The 19622-nt window shown below is 36.7% G+C and overlaps 1 protein-coding gene across 2 annotated transcripts; it reads left to right on the forward strand.

The window, feature by feature from the left end:
• Nucleotides 1-85: 85 nt before the first annotated feature.
• Nucleotides 86-19081, forward strand: ATG12 (autophagy related 12; the record flags this gene model as incomplete). 2 transcript variants are annotated; one of them, XM_082836775.1, is made up of 4 exons in its annotated part: nt 86-479; nt 8783-8919; nt 17263-17325; nt 17971-19081. In XM_082836775.1, exons 1-4 carry the CDS (start codon nt 317-319, stop codon nt 18028-18030), a joined length of 423 nt encoding a protein of 140 aa, XP_082692901.1. In that variant the 5' UTR covers nt 86-316. The 2 variants fall into 2 exon arrangements, with proteins under 2 accessions (XP_082692901.1, XP_082692902.1); XM_082836776.1 differs by lacking the exons at nt 8783-8919; nt 17971-19081 and having other exon boundaries at nt 17263-17324.
• Between the last annotated feature and the right edge of the window lie 541 nt (nt 19082-19622).

Here is a 19622-nt window from a genome sequence, read left to right on the forward strand (position 1 = left end):
GAAGCGGAAACAGCTCCAGGCCGGAGCTCGAAGCATAGGGGCGCTTGCGCTCCCGGAGGCTCACGGGGACGTTGCCTACCGACCTTTTCCGGAAACTTGCTGTTGGGGGGGCGGAGAAACAGTAGTTGATCTATCAGCGGTCAGGGGACTGCAACAGGTTCGACGCAGAGGACCAACCTGCAATTCCGACTCTCAGTGGTGGTTTGGGTTCTCCCCGCCCCTACTCCGGCACCTCCCTAGCGCCGCTCTCCGGCGCAAAGCCCGCCCACTGTATGCGCTGAGCCACCACTTCCGCCCTCACCTCCCTCCAAGCAAGATGGCTGAGGAACGGGAGTCTTCGCTGCAGCTTCCTCCCTCAATTGCTGCTGAAGGTGAAGGACCCACGGAGGTCTCCCCAGAAACAGCCACTCCGGAGCCCCCTTCTTCCGCTGCAGTCTCTCCGGGAACAGAAGAACCTGCCGGTGACACCAAGAAGAAAAGTAATTTTCAGAGCAGTTTCACTCTGGGCAGAGACGGGAGGTTGAGGTTGTCTTCGAATAGGGATGGCGGCTAATAAAGAAACAAAATTTAGAGGAGGGCCGGTTCCAGACGAGGTTTTTGACCAGTCAGGAGAGAGGAAGTATACTTTTCGGCTTTTAAGACGTTTGAGTTAAGTGCCTCGAAAGAAAGCTATCTCTGGACGCACCTTCGCGGTGTGGTACCCAGTTTTTGAATGTCACGGCATTTATTACGCTGTTCTCTTATCTTCCTTTGAAATGACCAGACTGAGAGCTCTTTGAAGGTGGGAACTCTGTGGGATCTGGATAGTTCCAAGTACTTAACGCGGGATCTAATTATTTGAATAATGATTTTAGCTGATAAGGATGGCCTGTGGCAAATCTGAGTTAGCATCCACACCTTCCGATTAGGTCTCTGTTTTTTATACCAAATGAGTGTGAATTCACACCTTGGACCAAAAAACTGGGGTTTTACCCAGTATGAAGACTGCTAAGGGAAAACTAAAGGCAGAGGCATCGCCTTTTTTTAAAAAAAAACAAAAACACCGTTTTGGAATCTTTGTAAATGAATCATTTCGTTGCTTGAACTGGACCCTTTATTGCTTGAGAATTAGTCCTCAAACCTTTATTTCTTGAGAATTAATTCGCCATTGTAAAATACAGTAATTCCTAAGTGGAGCACTCTATGTAGAGTTGCCTATGAGAAAATCAGGAATTCGTTTTCTCATGTTGTGCTCAGCGATCTCATGCCCTTTCATCCATCTTCACTTTCTGCTGCTGTGGAGGATAATTGTCTCTCCCAGCACTGTCCCCCTTTTAAGTCAGACTGCCTCTACACTTGGGGGAAATCTTTTCTGTCATTTCCACATTATTCACCAATAGATAAACAAAAAACTATAATTATTTCTGTAGGTGACTACTAGACTCGTTCTTCAGATGAATCCCATGAGTTTTAGAGATTCTTTTTATTTCTTATTGGAGTATAATTGGTTAACAATGTTGTGTTAGTTTCTGCTGTACAGCGAAGTGAATCAGTACTGTTGTTCCCTTTTTTCCCTTGCAATTTACTATAAGCAGAAACAGACTTTCAAAGAGTTTGTCTTAATATCTAGCAGTCTTAGTCAACAATTAACTACGTACTTGACCCTGAAGATAGCTGTGTAATACTGTGGCGAAAAAATAAGGCCCACGTTCCCAGATATGGCCTGAGGTTATATGGCATGTTTTCTTGAGTCTGCACAATTTATGATTTTTAACTATCATTTAAAAATCGAATTTTCATCTTCTGGCTCCTGTGAGCATTTGAGTTAGCCTCTGTGATAGAAAACTTACTTTCTAGCTATTTAATGTCTACCCTGAAGTTGTCATCCTTTTTTGAGGACCTTTTCTCATGGAAAAAGCTGAACTATTTCATATGCTCCACCTTTGGTTTAATCTACATATTACTGAAGCTGACCAAGCTTGTTAGTTATGGCGGCACTTTAGGATCAACTGAGGGAGCTTTTGAACATAGCAGTGCCGAGGCCCTATTTCCAGAAGATTCTGATTTAGTTGATGTAGACATCTGTTTTCTTATACATGTTCCCCCAGTTGAGTCTCCTGTGTAGCTAGAGTGGAGAACTACAAACAAATCACCTTTAGAATTAAAAAAATTAGTAATAAAGTACAGCTATAATCATAATAAATATTTTTCCTTCTCTAGCTTCTTGCTGTCGCTCTCTTCTTCAGTAGTACAACTCACTATTTTCTTCTTCACTTTCTTGCAATGCCCAGTTGCAGTTGACTGATTGATAGCCCCAGGGGATTGAAGGAACAGGGACAGGGAGGTATGGAAGGTGAGTTAACCAAAATCTCCTTAGCTATCTCCCAGTTCATCTCTTTTGTTTAGATAACTGAGGGTAGGATTACTAAATGGAAGAAGGAAGATAAACTTTAGTAGGAAGATAAACTGTGCCTTATGTGTTCTAGATGGCTTCATTCCAGGGGTAAACTTCAGTAAATTGATCTCAGTAACCTCATTGGGACCCAATTTTTAATACCAAGGAATGGGACAGGAAGGTTGTAATAGAATAGAGTTGACTTTAGGGGGCAGCAGAACACCTCTGCTTTCGGTGTTTCCTTTGATTGTGGATGTCTTTTTTTTTAATTTTTTAAAATTGAAGTATAGTTAATTTACAATGTTGTGTTAGTTTCAAGTGTACGGCAAAGTGATTCAGTTATACATATATGTATATTTTCTTAATCAGATTCTTTTCCATTATACGTTATTACAAGATAGTATAGTTCTCTGTGCTATAAGCAGGTCCTTGTTGTTTACCTATTTTATATATAGTAGTGTGTATATATAAATACCAAACTCCTAATCTATCCCCCCATCCCCCCCATAAGTTTGTTTTCTGTTTGTGACTCTATTTCTGTTTTGTAAATGAGTTCATATGTACCATTTTTTAGATTTCACATATAAGTAATATCATATGGTAATTGTTTTTCTCTGACTTCACTTAATATGATGATCTCTAGGTCCATCCATGTTGCTGCCAGTGGCATTATTTCATTCTTTTTATGGCTGAATGATATTCCACATCCTCTTTACCCATTCATCTGTTGATGGACACTTAGGTTTCTTCCACGCCTTGGCTATTGTAAATAGTACTGCTATGAACATTTGGGTGCATATATCTTTTCGATCATGGTTTTCTCCAGATATATGGCCAGGAGTGGGATTGCAGGGTTTTATGGTAACTCTATTTTTAGTTTTTAGTTTTTTAAGGAACCTCCATACTGTTCTCCATAGTGGCTGCAATTTACATTCCCACCAACAGTGTAGGAGGCTTCCTTTTTCTCCACACCCTTTCCAGCGTTTATTATTTGTAGACTTTTAAATGATGGCCATTCTGACTGGTGTGAGGAGATATTTCATTGTAGTTTTGATTTGCATTTCTCTAATAATTAACAATATTGAGCATCTTTCCTGTGTCTTTTGGCTGTCTATATCTTCTTTGGAGAAATGTCTGTTTAGGACTTCTGCCCATTTTTTGTTTGGGTTGTTTGTTTTTTGATATTAAGCTGTAAGAGCTCTTTGTATATTTTGGAAATTAATCCCTTGTCTGTTGCATCATTTGCAAATATTTTCTCCCAGTCTTTTCATTTTGTTTATGGTTTCTTTCACTGTGCCAAAGCTTTTAACTTTCATTAGGTACCATTTGTTTACATTTACTTTTATTTCCATAACTCTAGGACACTAATCCAAAAATATATATATATATATATTGCTGCAATTTATTTTCAAGAGTGTTCTGCCTGTGTTTTCGTCTAGGAATTTTATAGTATCTGGTCTTACATTTAGGTCTTTAATATATTTTGAGTTTATTTTTGTGTATGGTGTTAGTGAATGTTCTAATTTCATTCTTTTACATGTAGCTGTCCAGTTTTCCCAGCACCACCTACTGAAGACACTGTCTTTTCTCCATTGTATATTCTTGTCCCCTTTGTAGTAGATTGCTTGACCATAAGTGCGTTGGGTTTATTTCTGGGCTCTCTATCCTGTTCCATTGATCTATGTATCTGTTTTTGTGCCAGTACTGTACTGTTTTGATGACTGTAGCTTCACAGTATAGTCTGAAGGCAGGGAGTGTGATTCCTCCAGCTCTGTTCTTCTTTCTCAAGATTGTTTTGGCTATTCAAGGTCTTTTATGTTTCCATATAAAATTTAAAATATTTGTTTTAATTCTGTGAAAAATGCCATTGGAAATTTTATAGAGATTGCGTTGAATCTGTAGATTGCCTTGGGTAGCATAGTCATTTTAACAACACTGATTATTCCAATCCAAGAACACAGTATATCTTTCTATCTGTGTTGTCTTCAATTTCTTTCATCAGTGTCTTACAGTTTTTGGAATACAGGTCTTTTGCCTCCTTAGGTATGTTTATTCCTAGGTAATTTATTCTTTTTCATGCAATGGTAAATGAGATTATTTCCTTGATTTCTCTTTCTGTTATTTTGTTGTTAGTGTGTAGAAATGCAAAAGATGGGACTTCCCTGGTGGTCCAGTGATTAAGACTCTGCACTCCCAGTGCAGGAGCACAAGTTTGATCCCTGGCCAGGGAACTAAGATCCCACATCCCTCACAGTGCAGCCTAAAAAAAAAAAAAAAAAAAAAAGGGAAATGCAGCAGATTACTGTACATTAATTTTGTGTTGAACGACTTAACCAAATTCATTGAAGAGTTCTAGTAGTTTTGTATCACATGGATTGATTTGCAGATATTGAAAACTCCTTACATCCCTGGGATAAATCCCACTTGATCATGATGTGTGATCCTTTTCATGTATTGTAGGGATCAGTTTGCTAGTATTTTGTTGAGGACTTTTGCATCTATGTTCATTGGTGATACTGGCCTACAATTTTCTTTTTTTGTGATGTCTTTTTCTGGTTTTGGTATCAGGGTGATGATGGCCTCATAGAATGAGTTAGAAAGTGTTCCTTCCTCTGAAATTTTTTGGAATAGTTTCAGAAGGATACATGTTAATTATTCTCTAAGTATTTGGTAGAATTCACCTGTGAAGCCATCTGGTCCTGGACTTCTGTTTATTGGCAGTTTTTAAATTACTGATTCAATTTTAGTATTGGTAATTGGTCTGTTCGTATTTTCTATTCCTTCCTGGTTCAGTCTTGGAAGATTGTAGCTTTCTAAGAATTTGTCCATTTCTTCTAGGTTGTCCATTTTATTGGCATATAGTTGCTCAGAGTAGTCTCTTATGATCCTTTGTATTTCTGTGGTGTCTGTTGTAACTTCTACTTTTTCATTTCTGATTTTATTAATTTGGGCCCTCTCCCTTTTTTTCTTGGTGAGTCTGACTAAAGGTTTATCAATTTTGTTTATCTTTTCAAAGAACCAGGTTTTAGTTTCTTTGATCTTTTCTGTTGTTTTCTTCGTCTCTGTTTCATTTATTTCTGCTCTAATCTTTATGATTTCTTTCCTCCTACTAACTTTGGGTTTTGTTTGTTCTTTCTCTAGTTGCTTTAGATGTAAGGTTAAGTTGTCTGAGATTTTTCTTCTTTCCTGAGGTAAGCTTGTATCACTATGAACTTCCCTTTTAGAACTGCTTTTGCTGTGTTCCACAGGTTTTAGATCATTGTGTGTTTGGTTTCATTTGTCTCTGGGTATTTTTAATTACCTCTTTGATTTCTTCAGTGAGCCATTGGTTGTTTAGTAGCATATTGTTTAGCTTCCATGTGTTTGTGTTTTTTGCAGTTTTTTTCTAGTAGTTGATTTCTAGCCTTGTAATGTTGTGGTCGGAGAAGATGCTTGATATGAATTCAGTTTTCTTAAATTTACCAAGGCTAGCTTTGTGTTGCAGCATGTGATCTATCCTAGAGAATGTTCCATGTGTACTTGAAAAGAATGTGTATTCTGCTGCTTTCGGTTGGAATGCTCTATAACTATCAGTTAAGACTGTCTAACCTAATGTGTTGTTTAAGGCCTGTATTTCCTTATTGATTTTCTGTCTGGATAATCTGTCCATTGATGTAAGTGGGGTGTTAAAGTCCCCCACTATTGTTGTGTTACTGTCAGTCACTCCTTTTATGTTTGTTAACATTTGCCTTATATATTGAGGTGCTCCTGTGTTGGGTGCATATATATTTACAATTGTTATATCTTCTTCGATTGATCCTTTCATTATTATATAGTGTCCTTCTTTGTCTCTTGTAACAGTCTTTATTTAAAAGTCTATTTTGTCTGATATAAATATTGCAACTGCGGCTTTCTTTGGAGTTCCATTTGTGTGGAATACCTTTTTTCCATCTCCACACTTTATGTCTGTATGTGTGTCTAGGTCCGAAATGTGTCTCTGGTAGGCAGCAAGGTAGGTAGGTCTTGTTTTTGTATCCATTCAGCCAGTCTGTCTTTGGTTGGAGCATTTAGTCTGTTTTCACTTAAGGTAATTATCGATATGTATGTTCCTATTGCCATTTTGTTAATTATTTTGGATTTATCTTTGTAGATCTTTTTTTCCCCCTTTTATTCTCTTCTCTTATGATTTGACGACTGTCTTTAGTATTATATTTGGATTCATTTTTCTTTTTTGTGTATCTATTATAGATTTTTGTTTTGCAGTTAACATGAGGTTTTTGTATGAGGTGCCTATATCTGTATGTGCTTGTTTTAAGTTGCTGATCTCTTAATTTCAAATGCACTTTAGATACCCTGCATTTGTACTCTTCTCCTATCATGATTACTGTTTTGATACTATATTTTACATCTAATTGTTTTGTGTATCCTTTAACTGACTATTATGGATATAGATGATTTTACGAATTTTGTCTTTTAACTTCCCTACTAACTTTGTGCGTGGCTGATTTCCTGCCTTTATTATATGTTTGCCTTTACCAGTGAGCTTTTCCATATCATAATTTTCTCATTTCTAGTTGTGGCCTTTTATTTTCCACCTACAGAAGTTCTTTTAGCATTTGTTATAAAGCTGGTTTGGTGGTGCTGAATTATTCTAGCTTTTGCTTGTCTGTAAAGCTTTTGATTTCTCCATCAAATCTGAACAAGAGCCTTGGTGGGTAGAGTGTTCTTGGTTGTAAGTTTTTCTCTTTCATCACTTTAAGTATATCATGCCACTCCCTTCTGACATGAAGAGTTTCTGCTGAAAAATCAGCTGATAACCTAATGGGAGTTCCCTTGTATATTGCTTTTGATATTTTCTCTTTACCTTTAATTTTTGTCATTTTGATTACAATGTGTCATGATGTATTTCTCTGTGGGTCAATCCTGTATGAGACTCTGCACTTCCTGAACTTGGGTGACTGCTTACCTAGGTTAGGGAAATTTTCAGCTATTATCTCTTCAAGTATTTTCTCAGGCCCGATCTCTCTCTCTTCTCCTTCTGGGATATAATGTGAATATTACCACATTTGATGTTGTCCCAGAAGTCTCTTAAACTGTCCTCATTTCTTTTCATTCTATTTTCTTTATTCTGTTTGATGGCAGTGATTTTCAGTATTTTGTCAGAAGAACTAATACATTCTTCTGCCTCATTTAGTTTAATGTTGATTCCTTCTAGTGCACTTTTCTCCTCAGTTATTGTATTCTTCATTTCCATTTGGTTGTTCTTTATATTTTCTAATTCTTTTTAATGAAGTAACTTCAGGAGATAGATTCATAGTCTTTCTGTTTGCATCTTTGTATTTTGAATTATTGAAACCTTTGATTTCTCAGAAACCTTTTTGGCCCCTAGTTTTTGTATTCTCTTTTTAATAATTTTTATTGTTTTCCTTTATTTAAAAGTTTATTGTAGAAAACTTGGTGGTTACAAAAAGCACAAGTAAAATCAAGTGATTATCACCTATAATATCCCTACTGGGAAATATCATTTTGTTGCATATTCCACATTTATGTGAATATGTGCCTGTGATGGTTTTAATGAAATTGAAATCTTATGCTGCTTTATATTTAGTATTTTTTGATAATTTTTTCATACTATTAAATATGCTTTTATAGTATCTTTAATGGTAGCTTAATTATCTTAAGGTTTAATAAGTGAGTTATGATCTGGTACTGTTCTAAACACTTTTATGTATTCACTTAATCTTCATAACAGTCTTATCAGGTTGCTGCTATTATCCTCATTTTACAAGTGAAGAAACTGTGGTACAGAGAGATTAAAGAGCTTATCTATATATATGTGTACATACCTAGCAAGTGGCAGAGCCAGGATTTTGAACCCAGGGAGTTCAGAGTATGTGCTTTATATCTTTACTACAGTATATACATCCTACCATAGAGTATAATATCCTTTACTTAACCAATCTCCGCTAAACATCTTTGTTGGAAATTTAGGTTTACCTTTTTTTTTCCAATAAAAATAAATGTTTTGAAGAAGGTGAAATTCTTCTAAGTGAATCTTTTCATATCTTCCATTTGTCATCTCAGGCATACCTCCAGTGTCATAAATACATAAACTGTATGTTGATTGAAGGTTTAACTTTTCTGAAGTATTTTATATCACATTCTCTTTAGATGTTTCAGTGTACTTGTTAGTATAGTTTACCATTGAACAACATGGGTTTGAACTAAGCAGGTCTACTTACACATGGACTGTTATCAATAAATACGTACTAGAATACTACATAATCCGTTGTAGGTTGAATCCGCAATATAGAACTGTGGATCCAGAGGGCTGAGTGTAAAGTTATAGGTGGATTTTCGACTGTGTGGACATTGATGCCCCTAATTCCTGTTTTGATTGTGTCAACTGTATTTTTTTTTCCTTTACAGTTGACATCCTGCTAAAGGCTGTGGGAGACACTCCTATAATGAAAACAAAGAAATGGGCTGTAGAGCGAACCCGAACCATCCAAGGACTCATTGACTTCATCAAAAAGTTCCTTAAACTGGTGGCTTCAGAACAGTTGGTAAGAAAACAATGGTGATCATTTCCCTACAAAAATTCACAAAACATTTGTCTCTCAGTATTCAAGGGGGATTTCAGGAGCATCCTTTGCAGATGCTCAGGTTCCTTATATAAAGTGGCATATTTGCGTATAATCTGTACACATTCTCCCTTATACTTTAAATCATTTCTAGATCATTTATGATACCTAACACTATGTAAATGCTACATAAATAGTTGCTGGTACACGGCAAATTAAAGTTTTGCTTTTTGGAACTTTCTGGAATTTTTTTCTCCAAATATTTTCCATCACATTTGGATGAATCCGAGGGAGGATGCAGAACCCATAGATATGGAGGGGGTGCTGTAGTTCCTAGGCAACAATGAATAACTGTTGTATGTAGAAATATATATGGAACCACATATGTTACTTCAGTAATGTCCTTTTATTTCTTTTGTTAGTGGAATTTCTGTGCTTTATTGAAGGATTCTCTGGAGAACCCTGAAAAGAAATGAATTTTAGATTTGCTTTAAACTGGACTGACTTTTTTTTTTTAACCTACCGTATTGGTTGTTTTCCTCAAAAAGTCACTGAATGCCCATGCAGAAAGATCTATCATAGAATATCGGTATAGAAGGTTTTGGGGTTTTCTTTGTTTTGGTATTAATGTTGCTTCCTTCCCATTCTCAAGGTAATCAGTATACCTTTGCCATGTGCTGTGGAAGAACTAAGAGGTATACAGTTGACCCTTAAACAACATGAGTTTGAACTGTAGCAGTCCACTTATCCGTGGATTTTTTTTAGTAAATACATACTATACTACTACACAACCTGCAGTTGGTTGAATCTGCCTTGTATACACAGATTTTTGACTGTGCAGTGTGGGCGCCCCAACCCCCTCGTTTTTAAGGTTCAGGTGTACTTATTTCATATTATGATACATGTTAAGCATTTCATGGTGAGTTGTTAGGATTAAAATTTTAAATGCCACAGGTTTTTAATTTGGGGTTTTTTGTTTTTTGTGGTTTTTTTTTGCGGTACGTGGGCCTCTCACTGTTGTGGCCTCTCCTGTTGCGGAGCACAGGCTCCGGATGCGCAGGCTCAGTGGCCGTGGCTCACAGGCCCAGCCGCTCCGCAGCATGTGGGATCCTCCTGGACCAGGGCACGAACCCGTGTCCCCTGCATCGGCAGGCGGACTCTCAACCACTGCGCCACCAGGGAAGCCCCTTAATTTGGTATTTGGCCACAGAAATTTAAATGTCTACATGTATTTGACATTTTGTCACATGTTATGTTAATATATAGAACGCCTTTATCTTCAGACCACAATCTTGGTCATTGTTAACTCAGGTAATGTATATGTGGATAGATAATTGAAGAATCACTAAGTATTTTTTAAATACAGTTATGTGTAAGGATTGGGTGATTATTTATGAAAGTGAGGTGTGTTGGAATTTATTATTTATGAAAGTGAGGTGTGTTGGAATTTATTTCTTTTTGTCAATGAAGAGGTGGAAACGACTCTGATCTAAGATTTTGGTTGTAAGTGGCTTTCACAAAAGTGTCATGTCATGGGTACAAAAGTAAGTGCAAGATAGGTTAATCACTAGAAGTTATTTGAGGCAAGGATAGCATAGAACCAGGGATTCCTCCAAAGGAAGTTGTAAGGGAAAAGTGATGGGGATTTTTGAGTTTTACAGGTGAACATCTCTGTTTGTGATCACTCGGAATGAGAAAAGATCTGTTTTATAAGAGTGCTGTATAGAATTTAATTAAATTTCAGAGATGGGCAAGGATATTATAGTGTCATCCACTTGCATATGGTAGCTAAAACCTGAGGAGCAGAGGACCTTGCCTAGAGTCCAAGTCTAAATGGAAAAGTTAGGGTAATGAGGACATACACTTAAGAGAAATGAGCAGAGGTTATCTCTACTGTCTACCATGAAGAGTTGGAGAGGTAGGTAACCAGAGGAGTACCAAGTAATTAAGGCATTACTTTTAGAAATTTGTGGATAGAAGAAAAGGTGAAAGAATGCTGTGTTCTATGTTAATGTTAGAGTTTTGACATTTTGTATTGCTTGTATTCAGTAATCTGAAAGGACTTGGTTGATGTCAATATATATTAGGTTGAACCATGTAAAACTGCCATCAATCAATCATTTTAACCAAAAAAAACTCAGCAATTTCACATGGTCCAACTTTAAAGCTCTGTAGCAAATCTGATTATCTCTTCCCATTTAAGCAATAGGAAACATAAACAAAAGTAGTCTTTTTGTCACTTTTCCTGATTAAACTAGAACTCACATCTTCTGGCTTCATAGAGCTGTACCCTACCTTATTTTCACAAAATGAATGTCAAACGAAAAAGTAATGCTGGGGATTCTGGGAAGATAGCAGTGGTGTCAGAAGGCATGAATTCCCACAAAAATGTAGTCAACTAGAAAGCAAAACCAAAACCCCATGATCAGTATAGTTATAACAGAACTTAGATGACAAGTATCTTGAAACCTAAGATTCAAGTTGGTGGGAATACCCACCAATGACCACAGGATCTGCGTCGTGTTAGCAAATGTGCTGAAAAAAAATAAACAGTAGGATTGGCATCTGATAGCACTGAGAAAGGGAGAACCTGGAAATAGCTAACAGGTATTCACTGGAAAGTACAGTGGGCCAATTTAAGAATAGTAGCTGAAATTGAGAGTGTTTGATTCTCTCCAATAGCAGGCGATTACAATATATCTGCATAAGGAGGACTTAAGGGACTGGAGCAGTCTAGCCCCTGAGAACTCTCAAAACAGACTCAGGCTCCCTTCCAAGACAAGATCCCACACTGAAGAGGAACTTCAGGAAGTGAAACACATTTAAGCAGGGAAAGGAAGGAAAAAGAAGGACCAGGTCAAAATGGAGAGGAACAACCTGGAAAGCTCAGAAAGCAGACCTCCGGCACTTCCCTGGTGGCGCAGTGGTTAAGAATCCGCCTGCCAGTGCAGGGGACATGGCTTTGAGCCCTGGTCCGGAAAGATCCCACATGCCACAGAGCAACTAAGCCCATGTACCACAACTACTGAGCCTGTGCTCTAGAGCTTGTGAGCCACAACTACTGAGGCCACGCGCCACAACTACTGAAGCCCGCATGCCTAGAGCCTGTACTCCGCAACTAGAGAAAGCCCATGTGCAGCAACGAAGACCCAGTGCAGCTATAAATAAATAAAATGTTAATTGTTAAAAAAAAAGAAAGAGGGGCTTCCCTGGTGGCGCAGTGGTTGAGAGTCCCCCTGCCGATGCAGGGGACGCAGGTTCGTGCCCCAGTCTGGGAAGATCCCACATGCCGCGGAGCGGCTGGGCCCGTGAACCATGGCCGCTGAGCCTGCGTGTCCAGAGCCTGTGTTCCGTAACACGAGAGACCCGTCTACCACAAAAAAAAAATAATAATAAAGAAAGCAAGCAGACCTCCATATTGTTCAACACTATACAAAAAACAACAGTAGAGGGAGCACTGTGGAGTTAGCAAAACTACACTAACTCATTTCATTCTAAAAGTTGAGGAAAACTGATTTCATATACAAGTAAGCAACAGAGAGGTCAAATCCTGCACAGTGTTATAAGGAAGCAAAATAAACAGAGTAACATCCCTAAAGACAATGAAAGCATGCCAGAGAAAAATGTGCCTACACGCAGGTCAGTAACTGATTTATTATGTCAAAACAAGTGTCAAAAGAAAGATGATACAAGACACGAAAGAACAACATAAATCAGCAATAGTAAAACTCGAAGTGACAGAGCTCAGGAAAAGAATTACAGGTTAAATTTCAGAAATGGAGACTAAACTAGATGGAATATAAGAGCAAATAAACAACAGGTAATGGCTGAAGAAAAATAGAAGGAAAAAAGAAGAATTTTCAAAATCAAAAAGATATACCTAGGAATAAACATACCTAAGGAGGTAAAAGACCTATACTCTGAAAACTATAAGAAACCAATGAAATAAATCGAAGACAACACAAACAGAAAGATATACTGTGTTCTTGGATTGGAATAATCAGTGTTGTTAAAATGACTATGCTACCCAAGGCAATCTACAGATTCAATGCAATCTCTGTAAAATTTCCAATGGCATTTTTCACAGAACTAAAACAAATATTTTTAAATTTTATATGGAAACATAAAAGACCTTGAATAGCCAAAACAATCTTGAGAAAGAAGAACAGAGGTGGAGGAATCACACTCCCTGCCTTCAGACTATACTGTGAAGCTACAGTCATCAAAACAGTATGGTATTGCACAAAAACAGATACATAGATCAATGGAACAGGATAGAGAGCCCAGAAATAAACCCACGCACTTATGTCAAGCAGTCTACTACAAAGGGGACAAGAATATACAATGGAGAAAAGACAGTGCCTTCAGTAGGTGGTGCTGGGAAAACTGGACAGCTACATGTAAAAGAATGAAATTAGAACATTCACTAACACCATACACAAAAATAAACTTAAAATATATTAAAGACCTAAATATAAGATCGGATACTATAAAATTCCTAGAGGAAAACATAGGCAGAACACTCTTTGACATAAATTGCAGCAATATTTTTTTGGGTCAGTCTTCTAGAATAAAGGAAATAAAAGCAAAAACAAACAAATGGGACCTAATTAAACTTAAAAGCTTTTGCATAGCAAAGGAAACCATCCACAAAACAAAAATACAACCTACTGAATGGGAGAATATATTTGCAAATGGTATGACCAATAAGGGATTAATATCCCACATATATAAACAGCTCATACAACTCAACATCAAAAAAACAAACAACCCAATTGTAAGGTGGGCAGAAGAACTGAAAAGACATTTTTCCAAAGAGGAAGTGCAGATGGCCAACAGGCACATGAAAAGATCCTCAACATCAGTAATCATCAGGGAAATGCAAATCAGAACCACAGTGAGATATCACCTCACACCTGTCAGAATGGCTGTCATCAAAAAGAACACAAATAACAAATGTTGGCAAGGATGTGGAGAAAAGGGAACCCTTGTATACTGTTGGTAAGAATGTAAATTGGTGCAGCCACTGTGGAAAACAATATGGACGTTTCTCAAAAAACTAAAGATAGAACTACCTTATGACCCAGCAATTCCACTCCTGGGTATACATCTGAAGAAAACAAAAAAACTTGTTTGAAAAGATACATGCACCCCTGTGTTCATAGCAGCATTATTTACAGCTGCCAAGATATGGAAGCAACCTAAGTATCTATCAACAGATAAATGCATAGAAGATGTGTACGTACGTACACACACACACACACACACACACACACACACACACACACACACACAATGGAATACTACTCAGCCATAAAAAAGAGAAATTTTGCCGTTTGCAGCAACATAGATGGACTTGGAGGGCATTATGCTAAGTGAAATGAGTTAGAGAAAGACAAATACTGTGTGATATAACTTTGCACAGAATCTAAAAAATACAACAAACTAGTGAATATAACAGAAAAGAAGCAGACTCACAGATATAGGGAACAAACTAGTGGTTTCCAGTTTGGAGGTGGGGGGACAATATGGGGGTGGAGGAGTGGGATATACAGACTGAAGGATGCAAGATAGGCTGAAGGATGTGTTGTACAACGTGGGGAACATAGCCAATATTTAGTAATAACTGTAAATGGAAAGTGACCTTTAAAAATTGTATAAAAATTTTTTTAACTTAAAAAAAATGTTAAACAGCATCTGGTTGCTCAGGCTTGGGGATGGGACGGGAGGTAGAATGAAATGTAAAAAGAATTTGAGAAAATGACAAATACTGAGTATAAACAAAGGAGAGTAAACATAGAAATAGGAGTCCCTGAAGAAGAAAACCAAAGCAAAGGAACAAAACAAATACTTAAAATTATAATTCAAGGGAAATTTCTTCTAAAAAGATTTGAAACTACGTATTAAAAAAATGTACCAAGATCCTGAGAATACCAACCCAGTGTAATAATCACCGAGACACATTCTGGTAAGATTACTGGATGTGAAATAAAAAGAAAAATCCTTTGGACATCTAGGGGAAAAAGGACATGGCTTAGGAAATTAGGTTACCGTCAAAGTTGAGCAGCAAAGATACAAAGAAAGTGTGAGATAAGGATTTTATATACTACAAAACTGATATTTAATCAGGGCACAAAACTGTTAGCAGTGTGCAAGAACTCAAGAGAATGCTGTTCCCATGAACCCTCCCTACAAAATCTGAAGTTTATAACAGCCAAAATAACTAAAGAGACATCTATATAAAGACTGGTGATTTAAAAAGAAATCATTATTCTGTAAAATTTTATCCTCCTAAGCTCTAGCATTTAGCTGAAGATTGTATTTTGAAATTTTTACCTCCATGGAACTTCCATTTAAACTACCTTAATTACTTTTTTTAAATTAAAGTCACTTTCAGTTGCTAACTCCTGTTACAGAATTCCATCAGGTTCTTATAGTTCTCTACTGTATCTGCTGTACTGTCCCCTCAACACTCACATCTTATTTTTGTTTCTTTTGCCTGCAGAGTCCTAATTATTACTCTCTGCACCTAGTTAAATCCTAATTTGTTCATTTTTTTTTTCCAGAAAGCCTCTCCTGACCAAAAGGCTAGGCTAAACTAATGCCCCATCTTTGTGCTACAGACCTTGTCAGATGCATTTTCCCCATCTGTATTCTTATCTATTCAGGTATGTTTGCTTATTGAGGGGAGAGATGATATTAATCTTCGTAATTCCACACCTTGTGCGTTTCCTAGCACATAATAGACACTCAGGGATTGTTTGCTGAAATAAACCAAATTGTTGTCCAGAGCCCTTTTCCTAATTTAAAATGTTCCAAAGAGTAAAATCTATGTTCACTCATAGTTAAACTGTCAGGAGCTAAACACAAATTATTATATCCTTATCACAGGAAATTCACATTAAAATGCACACTGATTTCTGTTGTTTCTGAAATTATATTAGAACCTTACTCAGCCTTAATAATGAGTTGATATTTAAGCATGAACTTTTTTTTTTTTTTTTTGCGGTACGCGGGCCTCTCACTTTTGTGGCCTCTCCTGTTGCGGAGCACAGACTCCCGACGTGCATGCCCAGCGGCCATGGCTCACGGGCCCAGCTGCTCTGTGGCATCTGGGATCCTCCCGGACCGGGGCACGAACCCGTGTCCCCTGCATCGGCAGGCGGACTGTCAACCACTGCGCCACCAGGGAAGCGCCACCAGCATGAACTATTTTTAAATAATTTAATAAGTCTAACTAATGTCTATTGAGTACGTATATCAAGCACTTACACTTGATGTGTACTGTCTCATTTTATTTTTCCCAGCAGCTTCAAGAAGTATAGGTCCTGTTATTTTCTATATTTACAAACAAGGACACAGTTTGAGAAAAGTTATTTGTATTTATAGCCGAAATTCAAACCTAGATCTCAGTAGAGCCCCTACTCTTAATTACTGCACTGTATTGCCTGAAGGAGAAGTATAAGTGATATTTATTCTTGTTCTAGCTGATGTCCCAAATAGTATCTATCACCTAACTATTCTGATAGATATTTTTAAGGTCTATGTGAAGCCCAGGAAATTTGTCTTAAAATTTGATTGTAGACAAGGAAAATTGAATATGTTAACCTGCAAGTAATGTTTTGTTTTCTAAAAAGAAAACTATCAGAAGTCACTTGGACACTGTGATCTTTTGTTTCAGTATCTTCAGGAATTTTTTAGGTACTAAAAATGTTTCAGTAGAAACAGACTAAACTGAAACATTGAACAATGAATTCTTTAATAAACAAGATTGTAAGGACATTAGGTTTCAATTATGCTACATTTTTGCTACTTCATTTGGCTGCAAGTGACTTTACAGAGGTCTCACCCAGCCTGAGTTTTCAGAGGTGGTAATGGTCAAAAACCTCCAACCGTGCATGTCATTTACTCAAGAAAAATGCACCAACTATCTCAATTATTAGATGTTTTTATTTGAGGCTGTGTGTGTAAAATTTTGTTAGGAGAAATTCTGTCTTTAATTATGAATAAATGAGAAACTTGATATTTTTACTAATGTAATTTCTTGGATAAACCTTCAAAAGCTGTTTGTAAAAACAAAAGTTTCTTAGTTATAAAAAGCTGGGAACAAAAATTCTGTTATTCCTCCAGAGGAAAGACATGCTCTTCATAAAAATCTCACTAATTGACTAATTTATGAGAATTAGAAAGAAGGGGTTTAGGGAAGTTTTCTTCAGTTCTGAAGACAAATAATTTGAAATAGCTGGCTGATTGGCACCCAGAAAAATGCAGATTAATCTGGATACCATTAAAACTGAATCACCATAATTTTCTTCTTTCTTGCAGTTTATTTATGTGAATCAGTCCTTTGCCCCCTCCCCAGACCAGGAAGTTGGAACCCTCTATGAGGTAAAACATTACTGCTTTATTTTCTTCATGGAATATGCTCATCTGTGTATAGTATGATCATTAACTCACATCATTTAAAGAGATGATAAGCCATTCTTAATTGTCTATCAAGAAAAGAGATTACTTTCTTGTTCTCTGTTATATCTCTAACACCTTGAACTTAGTTGGATCTCAATAAATTATACAGTGATTGAAGAATTAAATAATGAATAACACAAACAGAAGATGACTATGAAATATGACCAGAAAGTAAGATCTCCTTTTTTACCTACATGTAGTATCTTCTACATTGTTTTTATAATCAGTAATCCAGATCTCCCTCCAAGAAATTGAAAAGGACTTTATTCAGCATTCTTACAGCACCATTACTAGAAAATAGTACATACATTATCGTCAGATGTAGAGAAGGGACAAGGTTAAAATGTCTGCTTATCTATGCTTAAGGTGCTTAAAGGACAAGTTTTATTAAACATTTATGATTACTAATATGTGTCCAATAGTAGCTTGCATCTGTTGAAAGAACTAGCCTTATAGATACATGTACATGTATGAGGATGTTTATGATCAGTATAACATATTTTTTCTTAGTTTCATCTAAGAATAACAAAAATTGAGTTTAATTTATTGCCGTTTTTCTTTTTGTAGTGTTTTGGCAGTGATGGTAAACTGGTCCTGCATTACTGCAAATCTCAGGCATGGGGATGAGCTACAGAGGAAAAGATATTGATAACTTAAAATGAATCTTCACAAAGCAAACAGCTTTGAAAAGTTTTGATCTTGTGGCAAAAGACTTGTGGATGTGATCTCTTCAGCATGCATCTACTGTGACCCATGTCTATACATTTAAAATATCCACAGAGTAGATGGACTCACAAAAATGTGATTTGTATTAAAACACAAATCAGCATAAAAGATTGACATTAGGGTTTACCCATTACTACAACTATTGCTCCAGAGCTGCCTCCAAAGTGTTGAAAAGGAGACTAAGATTATATAAAGCTGCTTTTGTACCACTTCTCAAAATGACTGAAACTGTTTACTTGAAAAATTAGCACTCTGCTGATTCCGCCCCCCCCCCATAAAAGTCAGTTTACTAAAGGATTCTTTTGGGGCTTATTCAGGGGAGTGCAATTTGTTTGAGGTATGTGTTTTGCCTTTTCTCATTTACATTTCTATCTATAGTGTTACCTTGTGAAACAAAGTTGCATTGACCTTCTGGCTTTATTACCTTGCATAGTCCAGTAGAGGGCAACCCAGCTGACAGAAAGAGTTAGGAGTTTGGTTTTACCTCTTTGCCAGAAGACAATAGCTATTCCTGCTAATCTCTAGCAAACATCTAGCCAAGAGAGCACACATGTTGACACACTGGAAGATTGCTTTAGAGAAAATTCGGGGTTTCGGTTTAACTTTTATTGGGAAACAAGGAATTTTACAAATTTTGGACAAATGAGTCATCTGACTCTTTTCAATCTTATCATTTAATGATTCTTGAGTCCCAGTGGTTATAACTGTGGTATGAAACTCTCTCTTATTTTTAGTGTCAAAAGCACTCAATGAGTAAACGAGGCAGCATCTTTCAGTTTTTTATAATGTATTTTCCAGCTTGAAAATGCTCAAAGAATAATTGGAAAATAGCTAGATTTTATGTGTATTTCATGCCATGACTAAAAGTACCATTTTTTACTGATGCTATTAAACTGATAATTGCTTTAAATAAAATTCAGCCTTTTTTCTTCATTCTGTATTGTATTTGTAATGCAGCATTTTTTTAAAAAATTCCAATAAATTGAATGGAATGTTCAAACAGGATCTAAGGTGTATACAAGAATTCTAAGTGTTTATTTTCAAAGGTGATGAGAATGGTATGATTTTGTCAAAGGACTTTGAACTACATTTATGTCCTTTAAGTCCCAGAATGTACTTTATGGTTAATGATCTGCCATACATTATCATTAAGGGATGCTAAGGAACAATTCAGTTTAAGGTGATGAAATCACTGTTCAGTTCTCATTTTCTGCCCGAGAACAAATTCCTAAGTCCCCTTATAATGATGTCCCTGTTTAATAAATTAATGTAGCTAGTATTAACACTGAAATAATACAGGTTGAATTGTGTAAAGGCTAAATAAGAAATTAGTATGTATGTTGAAAGCTAGAAAGAATGTTATTTTCAGGTCAAATAAGTTGAATATGGAAAGGATCTGTTCTCTAGTTTTGTGCTCTTTCAGTTTACTGAAGGATATGAATATATTTATATGCATATATATTTAACAGGAAAAATGTGTTTAACCTATGTGT

The sequence above is a fragment of the Leucopleurus acutus genome (genome assembly GCF_964270905.1).
Source record: "Leucopleurus acutus genome assembly, chromosome: 3".
Taxonomy (NCBI): domain Eukaryota; kingdom Metazoa; phylum Chordata; class Mammalia; order Artiodactyla; family Delphinidae; genus Leucopleurus; species Leucopleurus acutus.